Raw genomic sequence first — 18,872 nt, forward strand, 5'->3', positions numbered from 1 at the left:
TATACTTTGACCTATCCTAGTCCAATTATAAGCCAAAATCAATGCAGGACCCTCAGCAAGTTTAATTGATTCTCTAAGAAAGGATATTATAATCCATCAGCACACCCTCACCTTATGCTAACATTATTTCCCCAGGTTTACCCAACACCATGGTGGTACCCATAACTACTCTTTCTCACACGGCTCTCTCTCATCAGCTCAACTACTGTAACAGCAGAGCAATTTTGAGCAGGTTGTGAGTCTCTGAGAGTATTGCTTGCAAAGTGCATGTAAATTATTAGATTACGTTACAAGTGAAAGACTCAGCAGTGGGTCACCGTAGTGGGGCATTAATGCAGAACAAGTTGAATGGAACCCACACAGACAAGCTTCTCTAACGTGATTTTTTGGCAGGGAGGAGAAAGTGAGTAAAGGGGGAGGGAGGGAAGGGAATGATGATGGGTTGCTGAGAAATGAGGCGTGAGAGCGCTCTGGAGCACAGTGGGAAGGAGGGCGCTGCCACAGCCTCAATGGCTGAAGGGGGAAGCCTGCAGTGCGGAAGGAAGGGGGGAGGGGACAGGCAGACAGGGGCCCTCTTCTGGTTCAGTGGAGGGTGTGGGGTGTCCGCTCAGGAAGCCCAAGTGGCTGATGGAGTTGAGCTTCAGTGATTCGTCCTCACAAGTATCCGGCCCATGGTGGTTGAGCTGAGTGACCCGGGCAGAGCCAGTCAGGAAAGGGAACTAGCAGCAAAAGGTATGGTTTTCGATGCCTTCTGATACTCTTGTTTATTTCATACAGCAACCCATCAGAACCACGGAGGAATGATCTAAGGAAAGGAAGTCACAGACCTGAGGAAGAGACGGACGAGAGGTGCCGAGAGGGCCCGTTTCTGTATGTGCTCCACCATCACCGGGGCCACCCTCCAGGTGTGCCGGGCATCCTGCTAGGTGCCGCGCTTGCGTAACCACAGGTGGTCCTCAACCGTCTTGGGAAGCCAGCATCAGAAACATCTCCGGTTTTCAGGTGATGAAAGACACAGACTGAGCGGTGAATGCACTTACCTAAGGTCACACAGCTAGCACCCAGCACACCTGGGCCTCTGGCCCACGTCTGTCTCACTCCCAGCAGGCTTGTAACAAGCGTGCTTGCTGTTTCCCAACACGTCCGGCCTTCATCTGAGTTGCTCAAGACTGGAACAGGCCTGAACCTGCCACTGAGGGGAGGATCGGTGGGTCCAAGAGAGACAGAAATGGGACAAACAAGGGCAGCCGGGTCTAAACCCAAGGCCCAGCCGGAAGTTAAAGCAAGTGGAAGCTGTGCTTGCAGAGTCGGGAAGGACAAGTGGCCAGCTAGGCAGGGGCTCTGCACAGTTGATGAGCACGTACTTTTTGCAAAGCACTGTGCAGGAGTGAAAGAATAAACCATGGTGCTGCCTTCTTGGGGAGACCAGTCACCTCTCGGGGAAGGTACACTGTAAGACAATAGAAAGGAACCTGGCAAAGAGGCTGCATGCTTAGTGCATGAGCAAGGCCCACATGACTGACAACTGTGGAAGACAGGGGTCACGAGAACCGCAGGATAGAGAGGGTGAGCCTTATCTCCCAGCCTTATCGAAAACCATTGTAGGCTTTCAAGAAGCAAAGAGAGATAGGGACAGAAGATGGGAGACCGGGTTGGGAAGAAGAGGGGAGGGGTGAACGCATGTATGAGGAACAGGGCTAAAGAAGGCCAAGGCCAAAGCCAAGACACATGTAGAGGAGAATCATCAGAAACGACCCCGACCTTGGGCTTCACTGAGCGATGCCACCCCTAGAATGCAAGATCCAGGAAGGTGGGGATCTGCCCTCGCTTGTGTGCTGCTTTCACACACAAGGTGCTCAGCAAACCTTCGTGGAATGAAAGAATGCCACCCTCGGGCTTTTCTACAGCGACATCATATCCAAGCAAAGGGGATCCCAGAGCCTACATTCTGAGCCAGTCTTGACAGATGCATGTCTAAATGTAACAGGATATTAATGAACATGTGCTAAAAGGGGCATGAAGATACTGCATGATGGCAAATAATAAGTATTTACATTATTTTTCCCTCTCCCACCTCCTCCCTGAAATCATAATGAGTAACACCTGGACTCCAACATCAGTTACAGATGGAGTTACACTCCATCCCTCCCTCCTTCCCTCCGACTGCCAGGCCATGGCTCACAAAAAGGCTGCTTCTACCACAGGCCCAGGACGGGGTTTTTAAAATTGTGACAGGCAGCCCATAAGTAGCTCATGAAGCCGATTTGGTGGCTCGTGATTTGGATCTTGTCTTTAAATAATAGAGCAAAAGTAACAGTGCATCCCAAGTAAAGGATAAGTATTTTACATGAAAGGTTTACTGCACACCCATGTGGGGTGCGTGTGTGTCTGTGTGCGTGTGTGCGTGTGTGTGTGTGTGTACTGACTCACAATGCAAGAAATTCCAATATTGGACTTTTTTTTTTTTTTCATATTCAAGCTGAATGACCCTCGTTTCCCTGACAATCCTGCCTGAATGTGACTGTCAGAGGTACTGCTCTTTGGGCCAGTAAACTTGGCCCATCTTGAAACATCGAGAAATTCTGTGTAACCTACTAAGTTCGGAATTCGTTCCTTCGAAGTACCCCCAGTTTCACAACATACAAACAATCTTTTTTGAGAAAAAAATAAGATTTATTTATTTTTTTCTAGTTACAAAAGGAATACACGTATTGTGCAGGGAAGGCAAAAATACAGAAGAGCACAAAGAAAAAAAAAACTCACACCGGAGATAACCATTTTATCGTTTCATCATTAAGGTGTACGTGGGTACACACACACACACACACACACACACACTATCGTTCTTTAAAAAAATGATGTCATTCTGTGCACACTGCTCTGAAGATTATTACTTTTCACTAATAGATGACAAACCTTTTTCGCTCTCAAGAGATATTTTTCTACCCCAACGTGATTTCTGCTGGCTCCCTAGTATTCCACGGGTGGACCTGCTCCTCAGCATCTCTCCAAAAGGCACTGCCTTAACTCCTGGGCCTTGAGGAAAGCGGGCAGCCACCAAGAGCCAGCCTCCCCCACTGCAGCCTCTGGCTGCATCCAGCTCCGGCGAGCATCGCTGCCCAGGCCGGGACCAGCGACGAGATTCTCCCCCCAGAGCCTGTGCTTCACGTTCTCCAGCGCCAGCAGCGCATGAGACAGGCAGTGTTCTCCCCGTGCTTTAGAACAGCTCTACTGACACCGCCACCAGTTCACTGGCTCATTTTGCTACAATAATAAAAAGGCCCAGTGGGATTTGAAAACATAACCACTATTGATAATGGTCCATTATCGACGCACAAGCAACGTAACGTGCGCTGACTTTCACACTCGTCAACTACCTCATGCTGGATGAACTTGTGCTCACATTGTAATACCGTCAGGGGGCTCTCCGGGAGCAGGGGGGGGGGCAGGAACTTGACTCTGTCCCTTACTGGAATCTGAGCATCCTGGCACAGCACACAAGCGGAAGGAACACCGGGACCCTTCCACGGAAGGAGAAGACACGTGTTCCTTGCTACGTACTAGGAATGGGACCTCGGACACATGATTAGACCTCTGTGAGCGTCAGTCTGAAGGAAGAGGGCCAGGCTAGAGGATTCCTAAGGCCCCTTCTGCCTCTAACAGGCTTTGGGCTACTAAAGCGAGAGCAGCGCCAGCGTCGTGTGCGAGCACCACGCACCCAGCTCACACCTTCAAGCTCGAGACAGGAAACGAGCTTTAGGACCTGCCCGAGCCTCCCAGTGTCGCATCGGTTCTTCTCTGATTCTCCGTAGGCCTCAAGAAACTTGAGAGCCTCACTAATCTTCACCCTTCCTCCTCCACGCTGTGAAATTTTACATCTTCGGGGTAACAGCCTGGTCCACGGAAATTGTCCGGGTTTCCACTTTCTGCATCCGTGTGCTCGTCAGAAGTGGGCCACGAGCGCCGGGAAGGGCAAAACGCAACTCGCAACATCACGCTTGTCCTCACTGGTCAACTAATATGATCACTAAAAGAAGAATCAGTTTTGATTATCAAAGTGTTTCATTTGCCTTTGCTTTCCAATGCTTCATTACCTGGCCAGTCGAGAGTTACGGGCAGTTCATCCTCCCAGATGCCCTGTCCTTTCAGACACAATAGCCCCGTCACACAAACGTTCCTGGGAGTACACGCTGCATCCTTACCATCCACTGGCTTTATGACTGTACAGTGAAAATGAAAAGCAATGCACTTTATTGAAGAGTTTTTAGACTTGCTAAATATACCCTTGTTTCTTCTGTGATTTGTATGTTGAAAATCCATTAACTGCTATACAGTCTTCCCCAGGACTGGCATCGATCATACGGGAGGAGAGAAGCCTCTCTGCTTCTGGAAGGGTGGAATCACATCTGGTTGTCTTTTCTCCGTCTTTGTCCATTTCTTCAGGTTTCTTTAAAACTAATTGGAAGAGTCAATAAACATGCCCGCCAATTCCCTTAACACACCAGGAAGCAGAGCATCACGCCCTTCAGACCTGTTCTTGTTCTGTGTTTCCAAGTTTTCCCTTACCTGCCTTTGTCAATTGGCATTCTCGACAAGTTCGTCATAACTTCTCAAAGTGTCAACTTTTCCTCTTTTCATTGCCCTTGTTAAAGATAATTTAAAATTAGAAAGTCACATTCCCCGCCATTTCAGAGTCAATGCTAATTTCATTTTCCTTTGCACCGAAGTCTCCTTCCCTCTAGAGATTCCCTTCCTTGTTCACAGCCCCCACTCCCCAGCCCCAAACAGGCATTCTTCATCCCTGTACGCTCTGTTCCATTCCCCTACTGTACCCTGTACCCTTCTTATCTCTCCCCCAAAATACTTCACCCAGTGCAACACACTTTACTTGTGGTTCTCCTTCCTTCACTCCACTTCTGAGAGAAATGTCTGTGTCTGGAGATTGTAAAGTCACCTTCAGGAAAGAGGCATACAGTTGGCTGTCAATTAATCAGGATAAGACAGAAAAAATTACATCGTGTGCGGCTTTGCTTCTCAGTACATGCATTTATGCTTTGGGGATCAAGAGGATTTCTCCCACACAACCTAAAATTCATATTTATGCCTTTTGTTTGGCTATAACTAATTCTCTACCTAGCAGCACAGTAGTTAATAGTCTGGATTATTTAAAACACTGATTACCATACCTCATTATAAATTCAAGTGTTGGTCCCTCATTTTTCCCCCATTCTGTCTCACCTCTATCCTTTGCAATCTGCCTATTTATCCTTGGTAGCACTCTTTGCTCATAAACTAAGTCCAATCATTTCATATTGTGTAATTTTTAGTCCCACGTCTAGTTTGACATATAGATTTTTAAGCCAGTTTATTTTCCCCCATTAAGCACAGACCCAAACGTCACCATTCCTGTCACGTATACAATTCCATCAAGTTTCAGAGTGTCATTTATACACAATTTTATTTCTTCTTACTTCGTTCACACACGCCTACCACTTACGTACAGCAACTTCACTACATTCATATTTCATAAACTTCATCAGTATTCAGCCAAATCCTCCCCCGAAGTAAGCTAGGTATTTTTAACAGTGCGCTGCCTCTTTCACAGGCTTGAGAAGCCTGTACTAAGTGGCACCCTTCCTTGTACCCCAGAGGAGTTTCATCTATTATGGTCTGTATGGTCTGTTCGTGGATGGAGGAACTTCCTGATTATTTCAAAAAAACTTTCAGATAGTTCACAATCAAAACTCAAATGCCCAGTAACTTCGTTAGAGATGATTCGAGGCCGGGAGATTATCGATCCTCTGTGCCACAAGCCTTCCTACTCCGTTACAGCCTCTGATTGAGCTTTGGTACAGAAACTCCCTGGCCTGCCCCCTCTCCAGCACCTTCAGGGGTCTGCGAGACCTATACTCTCAACGGGTGGCGGACGTGGGAGAGGGCTCTGCAGCTGGTCACCAGGGCCTCAGTCCTGTGGACCAGACAATCACCAGGAAACCACAGGGCCACGCCAGTGTCAATGTGCCAGAGCACGTAATATGATAAGACAGTCTGTAATAATGACATGTCAGTGGAGGCCATAAGCATCTGTTAGGGGAAAAAGAAAACAACAACAACAACCATTCTTCTACCAACACAAGGGAATTGTTACCTGTAATTCCTTTTCACACTGGCACGTAAAAGCGGGAGCAAAACTCGAGCCACGAGACATGGCACATCTATTCCTCATCACGCCCCATTCCCCCCTTCTATAGACTTCTCTAGACCATCTCCTTGATGTCCTTACTCCAAAAACAAAACAGCAATAAGAATAATAATAATTGGGCTGCCACAAAAGAACATCATGACCCCTAAGATGAATTTGCAATGCTGTGACATCAAGGATACCAGAAGATAAGCACAGACTGTCATGAAATCATGTGGGACGGCCCTGAGAAAGTCAGCCTCTGATGGTGCTTTGCTGGGCATGCTTTCCATACTGGTCCAGTGAACAAAGGCCCAAACTTTAAAGGAGAATTTCCTTTGGGAGAATTTAAACGTTCTTTATTGATATTCTTGAAAGTCTTTCCTCCTACCCTAGAATTTCCTAGTTTTTAGGATTTATGATACCCTCTCAATATATCTAAGGAAGAGGCAAAATTAGCTGATATTTCTATCTACCATTATTACGTGGGGGAGAGGTTACATAATGCTATGGGAATACATTACCTAACTTATTTGTAAAAACAACAGTCTTCCTAAACATCTGAGAATGATTTTACATCCTCTGTAACTGTTGGGAAGGATTAAGGCTCTCGATTCAGGTTGAGATTTTCCTAGAAAGTAAAAACCTCAATTAACCAGAATCAACCAATTAAAGTGAATTTCCGTTTTGCTCCTTGCAAGTTAGAGACCAGAAAAGGCAAATAACAAAACATACTGATATTGAGGATTTAACAGAAAAAGAAAACAATTTCCAAGCTGGGATCAGGGCAGATTTAGTCCAATCTCTGGCACTGTCTCCATTCACAGTTCTATAATGTACAATCAGAATTCATCCTCAGAACAGTGACCCTGTGGCACTGTAAGATCCTCGAACCTCAAAGAAAGATTCGATTACATTCCGCATGTTCTTTCTAGGGTGGGAAAGGGGACCAGTACATTTAAAAGAAACATATTCAAAGAGAAAAAGACAGAAAAGATCCGGTTCATCTACTGTTAGCCAGAAAAACTAATTCATTAGTAATGCCTTGGTACCCTTATAGAAAAATCATGATTTACTGTATATTAATCAACACTTGAACACTGATTATCTGGAGAATTTTTTTTAAAGCATTAATTCAAAATGATTCACTTTTATTTCTCTTAACATACGGTTTAGTAAGGTGGGTGAAATTTAACAGCTCGTTTCCAAACCAACACTTCCCATTATGAATCACACATACACACGCACACGCACACAATCCCCCCCCCAAAAAAAGCAAAAAATTTTTTCCCAAAATCATAGAGGAAAGAACAATACAGAGAAAAAGAGAGATGCTGTTCCTAAATTCTCAGCAAGGATGACAGTCTTCATATTCAGAAAGATCTTCCACATTCTAGGTTAGTGTTCACTCTGGTACCTAAAAGCCTTTCAAAGCAGACTCTTGTTGGTCTGGAAGAATCTGTCACTAATCTACGAGGACTGGTCAGGAATCTCCCTGAGGGAGTGGACGATGTCTACCTCAGAGCACCTGAACAATGGCTCATGGAAAACAAAGAGGGTAAGCAGCAGGTTATGTCATATGAAGACAGCGGGTTTTCTACAAAATTTTAGTCTTCGGCACACAGGGCAGTCACATTATAATTCTCCCCCAGACACCTGAAATGTCGTTATGCATTTTGCTTCTTCAAACACATAACACACATGGAACCTAAAAGCACAATTCATCAAGGAGACCAAAACGCTGAGGGCAGAGAGGACAAGCACTCTCACAGAGAGTGGCGTACGCCGTGAGAGACCGCCCCCCACACACAGAGTTCTCAGCGACCCCCAACTCAGTCTGCCCTTCCAACAACACACTACAACTTTCTGGAAGCAAAAATGGGAAAATGTGGAGAAAAATGTGCATCCTCGGTCAGAAGTGACAAGAGTGTGGCCCAAGGAGAAGCAGCCATGGGCTTGTCTCGCTTCATTCCAAAGGCAGCTCTGGACAGGGGTCGCTTTGCTCCCAAAAGCAATTCAGCTGTCGCCCAAATCCTCAGAACATTTCACCTGGAGGCACAACTATAGCAACGAATATTCTCGCACCTCCCTACACACCTTGGAGCCTGGTGTGGAGCTAGCAGTGTGTGTGCTGCACCCCAACCACCACCACCACCACCACCTCTGCTGCCCTGAAAACACAAGCTGAAGGGTCTCAGGGGAGGGGGCTTCCATGCACACTCTGTATTTCAGTTTTGGAAACGGAGGCATTTTCTAAAGCCAAGGCTCCTCATGATGCTGGTAGGTTCTGGAAAATTCCAGCAGGTGACTAACATAAAAGGAGTCTGCTATAAACGTTTCTAGCCACTCAGGATTTGACTTCTGGATTAATAATTCAATTCTTTTTAAGAAAGTAGGGGGAAGCAACAGAAAAGGTTATCATAACTATCACCAAATGCATTTTCTAAAATTGTTCCATTACATTTTTAAGGGTATAATTATAAATGTTTTTATGAGCAATTTACCAGAAAATTAAAGTCCCTTAGTTTAAAAAACAATTATTCCATCCCTCTGGCAAAGGATTTTATCCCAGCCAGTAGCTCTTTCAAACTATGGGGCATCACTTGTTCACTGTGGAGAGCCAGGCCCATGTTAGGAAAGTTGATCCGAGAATCAATCTCTAGAAAAGGCTATATAAACTGCCAGGCAAGAAGGGCACCTACCAGAAAGTGAATCAGCCAACACTGAAAGGGGGGGCGTGGAGTGGAGACCAACCAGTTTGGTTATATGGTTCTAGAAGTCCTCAGGACTACAAATAAATTAAAGGCCTTGTTAACTGATTTTAAGTCAATCTCAACTGAGCCTCCGGGGGTTCAATCTCAACCCAACTGAGCTTTTCAGTGTTAATCCCATCTTTTGGTTTCGATTTTTCCCTTAGGTCGGCCTGCCCTAAAAGCCTTCAAGCGACGGGATCGGCGCTCCAAACCAACTGTGGTCACGCAGCCCTGTGAGGGTAACTTCAGGGAAGCAAACTATGGAAGCTTCTGGCATGCATATAATAATGAGATTCTGGAAAAGGGTTTTTAACAACAGTTATGTCACAATGCTTATGGCTCCCTGAAGTCTCTGAAAGCCTTGTTAAATTAAAGATTCGCTGTGGTTTTTTTCCCGCTTCATTCTTACATCCCATGTTGCCTCTTGCCTTTCTTTTTTGCCTTTGATTGTGTTGTAAAGACGGTACTGAATGACACCAGCCATCATTAATACCACCTAGAAAACCGGACAGTTTCATTACAACTGCTAACTTTCCCTGCTAGTTTTAAGGACTGGGGGAGGTCCGTCTTTCAGATTACAAAGTCACACATCAGATTCTGGAAGCACAGGCACTAAGGGTATGCAGCCCATTCACACGGGGACTCCCAGGAGCTTGGCATTCAGCAACAGCTTCAAGTCTACCTAGGTAATGTCTCATGAGGTCACCTCAATGTCACGAGAATCCAGACCACAATTTCTGTGGACTGCAAACACTGGCTGGCTAGAAGCTAACCCTGCCACCTCTCTGGAAAGCATTTCCCAAATCCAAAAGCTTCCCATTTCACCCAATGCCAAGAATTCCATTCAATCCTCCTTGAGGTTGAAAATGCTAATCATAGGGTGATGATGTTTGCTTTTCCTTTTGAGTTGTGTGCCTTTCTGTTTTAAGTATTAAAAAGGCGTAATCACCTAGTGTGTAGGTTAATTTCTTTCCGATATTGTAATTTATGCAACATTAATACTGGATGCCAGCTCCAATTTTCTTGCTGCTTACACTCTGGGAGCCGACTTGCATATTCTGCCAACTCCATTACATCATCTGAAAACCCAAACATTTCCCATTTTCAAATCACTCTCATCTACCAGGCATACTTACACATTCTCTCTTTTTCTCCCTAGGTCATACACACGAAGATTGGTACCCCTGAGGAGCAGACACTACATCTGAGGTTAAAGCCTGCAAATGCACATAATTTCTGGAAGCTATTACTACTGCTGTGTTAGCTAAAGGATGCCTCCATCTCTGACCTTCCTTTTTCCATTCAGACTGTTATATAACCTAGTGCCTGCGTGCAGGATGTGAGTTGAGTGTTTGGGCCTTACCTCTTCTCCCTCCCCCTAGTAAATATCTGGAGAAGAGTGAGTGGAGGGTGACCCTCTAGGGGGGAAGGGGACAAAGGTCAACAGGTCAGCTGTGCAGGATGGATCTCACCCCGACTTTGTCCCTCTCCCCTTTTTGCTAAGCCTAGGGGGCTAGCGGTAACTGAATGCCCCAGCGTTATATAATTTGCAAGAACAGCAAGTTACGGATTTGTTAGTCGGTTCCGCAGCCTGCCACCCTGATCTCTTGCAAGAACACCTTCTGGCAAGGATGACACCTGAAGATGCTAATAACACACGGGGTGGGGGGAGGGTTAAGAAAGAGGGAGGTGACAGCACAAACCAGAAATGAGTGTGGCTTCCTATATACTATGTACCCCCCCTTAAAAAAAAAAAAAAAACTCAGAAACACATGAAGGGGATTTTCTCCAGTGTTTCTGATTAACCCTGTTACATAACCCGCTCGCATTCCAAATCCACCGTCTCAGGGTCTAAATATACTCTTTGCAGCCAAAAGCTCTCCACACACAAACTCACCGAGCTGGCGGCAGGACCCGGCCCCCAGCCCTGATACCCCTCCCTCCCTTTCCGGCCCTTGCTACAGCCCCCTCCCGCTGAAACCGCGGTTCGGCGTGTTCACTCCTCGGAAATCGCCTTTAATTAAATGTTTTTCGTGTGTGTCATCCTGATGGCTTTTACTGTACTCGAATTCCGTGAATGGGAAAGCGCCCGGACAGGGGGTGTGGCTAAGGGGGGGGGAATACTGTAAAACAGCCAGCACATGATCAGCCATATTCCTACCTCCAACTATAACATCGAGAGGAAGGGAGCGGCTCCCGGGCCCCCACTCGCCTCTCCCCAGCCCTCCCCAGTCGCGGCCAGAAGCCGAGAGGCAAGAGGAGGGGGCGCGCTGGGCCAGTGCCCAAACCTGGGCTGGAGATCCTCCTGATGCCCAGCCCTGGGCTACTCGCGCGAGCCCGCTTCCTCCGGAGTGACAGGCGTGATTTATACATTATTTACAACAGTAATTAAAGCCGTAGCTTCCTCCCGTTCTTTGCAAACTCCAGGCGCAATCAAATAAATAATCCCCCACCTCCAAGAGAAACCCCCACATCAGGTTCCGACACCTTTAAGAAAGAGAGAGAGTGAGCTTTCCCCAACACTCGACTTTAACTAGGAAAAAGCAAGGAGGGGGCAATGGAGTCCCCCGCCCCCCCCTTCCCGCACATACGCTCCAAAATGAAGTGTAAAAATCGCTCGGGGAGGGGGGGGGCATCTCTCGCACTATCCAACCAGCATTCAACACTCGCTGACCATTCCCAGGTTCTTGCAGAAACGCTTGAACCTCAGAGAGGGAAGGATTCCCAGGGCAGAAATAAGTTTGGGTGCATTTCGAGCTTTCTGTTTGTGCTTGTTTGCTTTTGCAGACGCTCACTCCAAACGCGCGTGGAGCGCCCCACAGCACCACCGCCCTCCGCGCGCTGGCGCGCACACGCCCCCCGCCAGCCTGGGCGCCGGGCTGCGAACCCCGGGTCTGCGAACTTGCGGATCTCCCCTCGCCGCGCCCGCCAGACAACTTGGCGAGCACCTCACGCGCCCGCACCCCCCTTCCTTCAGCCCTTCCTCCATATCCCAAACCCACCGTCGTGTTCCAGAGAAGGTGCCCACGTCGCCCCCAGATCCAGGAGCGCCCCCTCTCCACCCCCGGGGCTTCCCAGGTCGCTCACTCCTCCCGCACCCCCTCAGCTCTGCGGGGGACCGAAAACACACCCCGTCTGGGGCAGCCTGGGCCGAAACTGTCAAGAGGAGAAAAGGTAAAGCGGGAGGAGGGTGGCCATAAACGGATTTCTTTTCCTTCTTAAAAGGACACTGCCGCTTTAAAAGTTTCTTTCCCGGGCCCCCACTCCCCGGTTCTCCGTATTTTGGGGGAGCGTATTTAATTTGGGCTACGCGGCTTTCCTCCTCTCTTTGCAGAAAAATCAAAGCCAGGGGGTGAGCCCGCCGGCTGTCAACCCTCCTGCCGCCTCCCCCGCCCCCCTCTCCTCCCGCAACCCGAGAACGGGCTGCAAAAGTTTGCAACATTTCTGGGGGGCGGAGGGGGGAGGGGAGGGGGGTTCTCCGGGCTCGGGGCGCCGCTGCAGGCTCGCGCGCGGCCCCGGACCCCGCGCTCCGGGCGCCCGCTCCCGGCCGGCCCCCGCTCCGCTCCCGGGCTCCCGCCGCCCCCTCCTCAGCCCCTCTCGCAGCCTCCTACCTCTGCTGGTGCTGGAATAGCTCTGTCTGCGCACCGGGGCGGGCGGCTCGCTCTTGCGGGCGGATTCCTGGTTCAGCGGGGTCTCCCTGGCGCCGGCGGCCGCGTCCGCGCCGCTGCTGCCCGGCTCGCTGGCGGCGGGGTCGGGGGCTGCCGGAGCTGACTCCATGTTTTTTCCCAATGTAGAGATCGCTGGAGATGGCGAGCTCCGAGACTCCCTCTATCTTCTGTTTTCAGAGCAACTCTATGGTACCAAAAAAAAAAAAAAAAAAAAAGGGGGAGAAAGAGACCAGGGAGAGCAGGAGGGAGAGAGCAGGCGGCGGCGGGCGAGCGAGAGCGCGAGGGAGCGCGCGGAGTGTGTCTGGGTGGACGTCTGTGTGCGCCCGAGAGGGGTTGGGAGGCGGGTCTGGCCACAGGCAGCGCTAGCGAGAGCTTCTCCAGCCGGCCCCCACACCCACATTCCCCACCCTCCAGACCCCAGACCGAGAGCCACCGACTGGCTGCCAATTTGGGGAAGGGGGGGCAGGAGGGGAGAGGCTCTCTTGCCCCGATCCTCCCCTTTGCCCAGCCCAGGGACAGAAATTAAGATCAGCGAGATGATTCCGTGGCTCCTTCTGAGACTCTCTCGGGAACAGAACTCGTCCCCATCTGCAGCCAGCCTGAGAAGAGACAAATGCGATCATCCACGTTGGGGAATCGCGGCTAGCTCCCTGCCAGCCCACCCCAGGACTGAGGAGAAACTAAAAAGGAATTTGACCTGGGCTGACACCCCAAGGAAAGAGGAGGATGGGGGAAGTGGCACTTCTTACTTCCGGATGGGACGTCCAGTGGGTTTCCAGACTTGGTTTGATACATCTGTGTCTAAGACAGATTTTGGGTCTAGAATCTCCATGGACAGCCAATTTCTGGTGTGGTTGAAAGAGGTGGCTTTCAGCCCCTTGCTGTTTCCTCTGAGAAGGATCCAGAAACCACTTGGCAGGGCAGTTTCTGCTGAAGAAAACTTTGGCCTGATGGGTTGATGACTATCTAAGCTGGTAGAAATATGCCACACTACATCTAGTTCCTGGGTGGCTGCTAATTGTCGATTCCCACTGGTAATTTTGCTCTCAAACGTACAGTCTCATCCATAAAAGATATACTGGAGAGGCATGAATAATTTTGTCTTGACAATAAAATTCAGATAATCAACAGCTTCAAGTAAGTCACATCATTGTAGACATCATACTGCACATCCCTTCCATTGAAACACAACCATCACATAGTAGGTGTTTAATGAAATCCAAGGAAAGTAGAGGAGTGTATCAGTATTACCTCGCTGCCAAACTCCGGTATGAAAGCGCGATACAGATTGGATGAGTGCAAAACATTCAGGTGGCAGTAGCCTGACTTCTCTGTACTTCAGTACTCAGTTCACCAGTTCTTTTTGCCTGCCCAGACAATGATGAAATTAGTACATTTTTAACACACACCCCCACCTTCCCTTCAGAAAGCTCACAAATTTTGACAATAAAAAATATTATATACCAGAAGGTGGCATAAATATGTGCATTTAGGGGGTTGGGATGGGAGAAAGAAGTAGGGAACATTTTGCTTTTTCTACCTTCCTACTTTGGAAAAAGACTTTTTAAAAATAAGGGGGGGGGGAACCTAGTTAGATAATGGCTTCGGAGGAACCTCCATATGCCAAACTTCACACATGGTTTGTGTTACTGTTACTGATCTTACCGATCTTGGTCTGATTTCAAATACACAATGCTATTTGCCATGGTCTGCGTGTTGATCAGCAAAACCTGTGGTCCACTCTTCGGGGTGATGTAAATGAGATGTGAACAGTTCTGATACCTTAATCCAGTCTCTGCAAGGATCCCTGGCTTTAGCCTGTCTGTTGGCGCCTACGAACAATGCCACGATTGTCTCCTCCATCCCAAATCAGATGTGCGGGTTTCCCCATACATCAAAGCACAGATTTCCAGAACAGCCTTCACACCATTTACAATTGGTTAGGCTGTTAATAATGTTCTTGATGCAATTGACCTAGCTTGTCACTCTTGACTTTTCTAAGTAAACAAATATATCAAAGTGCATGGTTTAATAAATAAGCCAGTGCCTCTGTGGAAGTGAGTATCTCAAAATATATCCACTGCTCCATGTTTATTTTAAAATATTTTTAAACAATTTTTCATATTAAATTTCACCAATAATTCTATTTGGGATACAAGTGGCTCAAAAAATATCCCCGGTTCCTTTTTAGGCACCAGTAGCAACTCATTAACATTTTTCTGGTTAAGTCTATTCCCCTGAGCCTTCAGTTGTTTCCTCTGCTGTTCTCCTTTACCTAGCTGGTATTTGTTCACCCTGGAAAGACCTTCCTGAAAATGGCCCTAGTGACCTTAGTCAATTAAGACAGAATCCATATTCCCTTCAGCAGTAAATTCCAGTTCCAAAAAGACATTCCTCCTAACTCTCTAAAACAATTACTGCTTCTGCAATTTAAAACAATTGGGACCGAAAGTGCTTTCCCCAGGGGAAAAATAAAAGTGAGTTAGATACATTCCTTGACTGTCAATCATTGTTACTAAAGTGTAGATTACCCGGATTGGGGAAACATTTGAAACCTGGAAAGCACAGTGATTAGATTTATATATTTTCCTTCCCTCATGCCCCTTGCCTGCTTACTAATTAAGGCTTTCCAATTTTTCAAATATTTGGAAAGATGGAAGCCTTCCTTAGGCTCTGCTCGTTGACAAAGGGCAATAGTGTTTGCTTAAAAATGGTTATTTTACTTTGCACTACTGAGTTCTCTGACAGACGATGGCTTAGAAAATCTATGCTTTGTAGAAGAGATAAGCCTAAATCCATTTTTTTGCAGACTGTTCCCTCCCTCCCCAAATTCTCCAGGACTCTCCCTAGCTCCTTGCCAATCCCAGGCTCCCCTCTTGATGGTAACACTAGTTTGTTTTCTCCTATTTCAAGGTAATTCCTGGGACCCTCTGAGTGAGCTTTGACTCCTCTCTCACCACCGGCCCTAGCTCTCCGCATCTGCACGTACTTGCCAAGTGCTTTAAACTCTACCGCTGTGACCTGTGCCCCTCCTTTCCACAGCCTCCACTCCAGTGCCGGACATTATTGCTCTCCTACACCATTATAGTAACCTTCCAAATAACCGGCCTTCAGTCTTACAACCATTCTAATCCATCCCAGATAACACTGCCAAGTTAATTACCCTGAACTACAGCTCTCATTTCCCACCATGTCACTCCCCTACTTACAAGACTTTAATGGCTCCCCTTTGCCTATCCAATTAACTACTAACTAGTCAACACGGTATTCGAGGCTCTACCTCACTTATCTCTGCACTCCTGCACCAGGGATGGCAAATCGGTCTCATCTCATGAAGGAACTCCTGAGGTTGGTTGGAAAGGTGTGGGCTGTGATTAATTAATGCCGTCTCCCATGGGTGGAGGATTGGGAGTCTGACACTCAGGCAGAGTTTGCCAAACTGCCCTACATCCTTACATAATCCCCGCAATCCAAGTGTAATCCTCAGACCAAGCCACGTGCAGCTTCCTCCGCTTCCTCCTGCTTGTAGTGCGGGAGACAGGGACAGGCGCCTAAGCCTCTTCTCCCCAGATGCTCTTCTTGCCCTCCCCGTTTACTGAAACCCTACCTTTCTTTCAAGGTCCATTCTAAAAGGCAACTCTTCTGTGGAACCTTCTCTGACTTACCCCAAACCAAGTATTTGAACTTAGTACTGTTGACTCTTGAACAACACAAGGGCTAGGGGCACTGACCCACCGTGCAGTCGAAAATCCACATTTAATTTTTGACTCCCCAAAAACATCACTAATAGCCTACTGTTCACTGGAAGCCTTACTGACAACATAAACAGTCAATTCACATTATTTGTATCTGTGTCATATCCTGTGTTGTTGGAATAAAGTAAGCTAAAGAAAAGAAAATGTTATTTAAAAAATCATAAGGAAGTGAAAATACATTTAGAGTACTGTACTATATTTATAAAAAAAAAAAAATCCACAGATAAGTGGACCCGTGCTGTTGAAACCTGTGTTGTTCAAAGGTCAACTGTACTTTACACCCCTCTTAAGGCACTTGGCACACTTTATCTACTTTGTACTGTCCTTGGTTGAACATTTGCCGTACTCTTCCTGATAAAAGATAGGTTCCTTGAAAATAGGGCCTGCCGTTGCACATAGTAGGCACTCGTCAGAGTTAGTGGATCTGGGGAATGGATTTGATAAACTAATCATAACGTAGCATGTCCACACAGTGTTTCATTACACAACAAGAATGAAAACCTAAGCATTCAACTTTCAATCACTTGAAATAAGCCTTTCCTTCCTGGATAAAAGATTAGTTGACATGTATGGGCTGTTAAAATTTATATATGCAAAAAAGTTGACAGTTATTTTCTTTGCATTTCGTGGAGAGGGAGAGCAGGAAAATTATGGAAATATATAGTAGAATATCCTTGGGAGAGGGGAGCTTTCTACAACATGCCTAAGAACAAAGAAGATAGAAAATTAAAACCGAGTACCCAGACAACAAGTTTCTTTTCTTTCAAAAAAGCATCAAGAAGCTGAAGCTGAACTCTCTGCTGGAAATACAAGAAACTCAAATGAAAATGCAGCACTGCTGTTCGGTATGGGAGGGGCTCCGTCCTACTGCAAGGTTGGTAGTTTCGGAGTCAGGCCAGCCCCACCCAGGAAAGTCTGGGCTAGGAAGAGCCCGCTGTTCAGATCAGAGAAGAAGTCATGTAAACCTGACGTCCTCACAGGTGGGAACAGGAGAGTCAGGCTTGCCAGATGCCAGGAAATGAGGAAGATTCACTCGGGATGATCCACTGCAACTCTCTTCCCATTTTGTGAAAGAGGGAACTAAAATGCAGAGAACTGCCTCGCTCAAGACCACGCAGTTAGTCAGTGGCCTGACCTGGTGGCCTCTGAGCGGGAATTCCAGACCCAGCTCTGCCACAGAGGAGCAGTGGGTCGACAGTAAGTTACTAATCGTTTCCAGGCCCATTTCCTCATCTACAGATGAGGGTTGTTAGGAGGATAGATGAGTGATCCTTCCAGAATGCTTGCCACTCAAAATTTCACTATTATTCTTAGTCATCTTGTAGGATTTCATATATACTGTATAAAACCGCCCTGTCCAGTACAGTAGCCACTAGCTACAGGTGGCTCTTGAGTACTTGGAATGTGGCTAATCCAAATTGAAATATATGAGATATATTAAAACCCACATTAGATTTTAAAGACAGTACACAAAAATGTAGTGTCTCATTAATAATTTTCTATTGATTGCATGTTGAAATGACAATAGTTTGCATCTACCAGGTTAAATAAAATATTCTGTTCAGATTAAGGTAATCTCTTTTAACTTTAAAAAATGTGGACGCCTGGGTGGCTCAGTCGGCTAAGTGTCTGCCTCCGGCTCAGGTCATGGTCCCAGGGCCCTGGGATCGAGCCCTGCTTCAGCCTCCTTGTTCAGCGGGGAGCCTGCTTTTCCCTCTGCCTGCCACTCCCTCTGCTCTCTCTCTCTCTCTGACAAATAATAATAATAATAATAAAAACTCTGACTACTGAAAATACAAACTTCGTACGTGCTTTACTTCATACACCTATTGGATAGTGCTAATATGGAACATAGATGGCACACAGTGGGTATATGATGATTTAATTAATCGCTAGTGTTCAACTGGGGTACCACTGGGTCAAGAGTTAAATGGCATCTATCTTGTCATTTTACAAAATCTTCATTGTGCTCCTATTACTTGCAGGGCATTGAGCTGGATTCTAGGGAAAATAGAGACAGAATCATTATGTCTAAGAAGTGCACACCAAACTAAGCGGCATTCAGTGATGAGGCTTCAACGGCCATAGAGACCAGCATCTGAAGTTGCCAAAAGTCTTCCTCAGGGAACAGAACACCAGGGACCCTGCCCTGGGCAGCTACTGTTCCCTTAGTGTACGAACTTCAATAAGAGGAAGGCATTTGACAACATGCAAATGCCAAGGAACCTAGAGAACAGGTCTCTTGCAGCCAGTGTTTCCAACCTGAAACACATAAGCTTCACCTGGGTGAAGCGAGGTGATGTGGGGCTCGGTGTCCTTCTCAGAACCATCACGATGCTACTGATACTGAGCTCACAGACATTTTTGGCTGGCTTTGAAAAACATAAGGGTAAAGAAGGCTAGATTGTAAGCTCCTCAAAGGCAGGGACCTGGTCGCACTTGTTCACCTGTGTGACCACTGTGTCCAACACACGATGAATGTAATTTTTGTCAACTGAATGAGGGAATGTATGAG

At 47.0% G+C, this 18,872-nt stretch overlaps 1 protein-coding gene across 3 annotated transcripts in view; it reads right to left on the bottom strand.

The window, feature by feature from the left end:
* Nucleotides 1–18,872, bottom strand: part of RORA (RAR related orphan receptor A) — a 1,262,587-nt gene that overhangs the window by 683,506 nt on the left and 560,209 nt on the right. For 2 of the 3 annotated variants that reach the window (XM_045814466.2, XM_087859285.1), the window contains exon 9: nucleotides 12,546–13,969. In XM_045814466.2, coding sequence (XP_045670422.1) covers nucleotides 12,546–12,711 — 166 coding nt within the window. In that variant the 5' untranslated portion in view covers nucleotides 12,712–13,969. The remainder of the gene's footprint in view (nucleotides 1–12,545; nucleotides 13,970–18,872) is intronic. The other variant, XM_087859286.1, reaches the window with a different exon arrangement.

Source organism: Ursus americanus, chromosome 36 (assembly GCF_024610735.1).
Source record: "Ursus americanus isolate L20-20 chromosome 36, mUrsAme1.1.p, whole genome shotgun sequence".
In the NCBI taxonomy this organism is placed as follows: Eukaryota; Metazoa; Chordata; class Mammalia; order Carnivora; family Ursidae; genus Ursus; species Ursus americanus.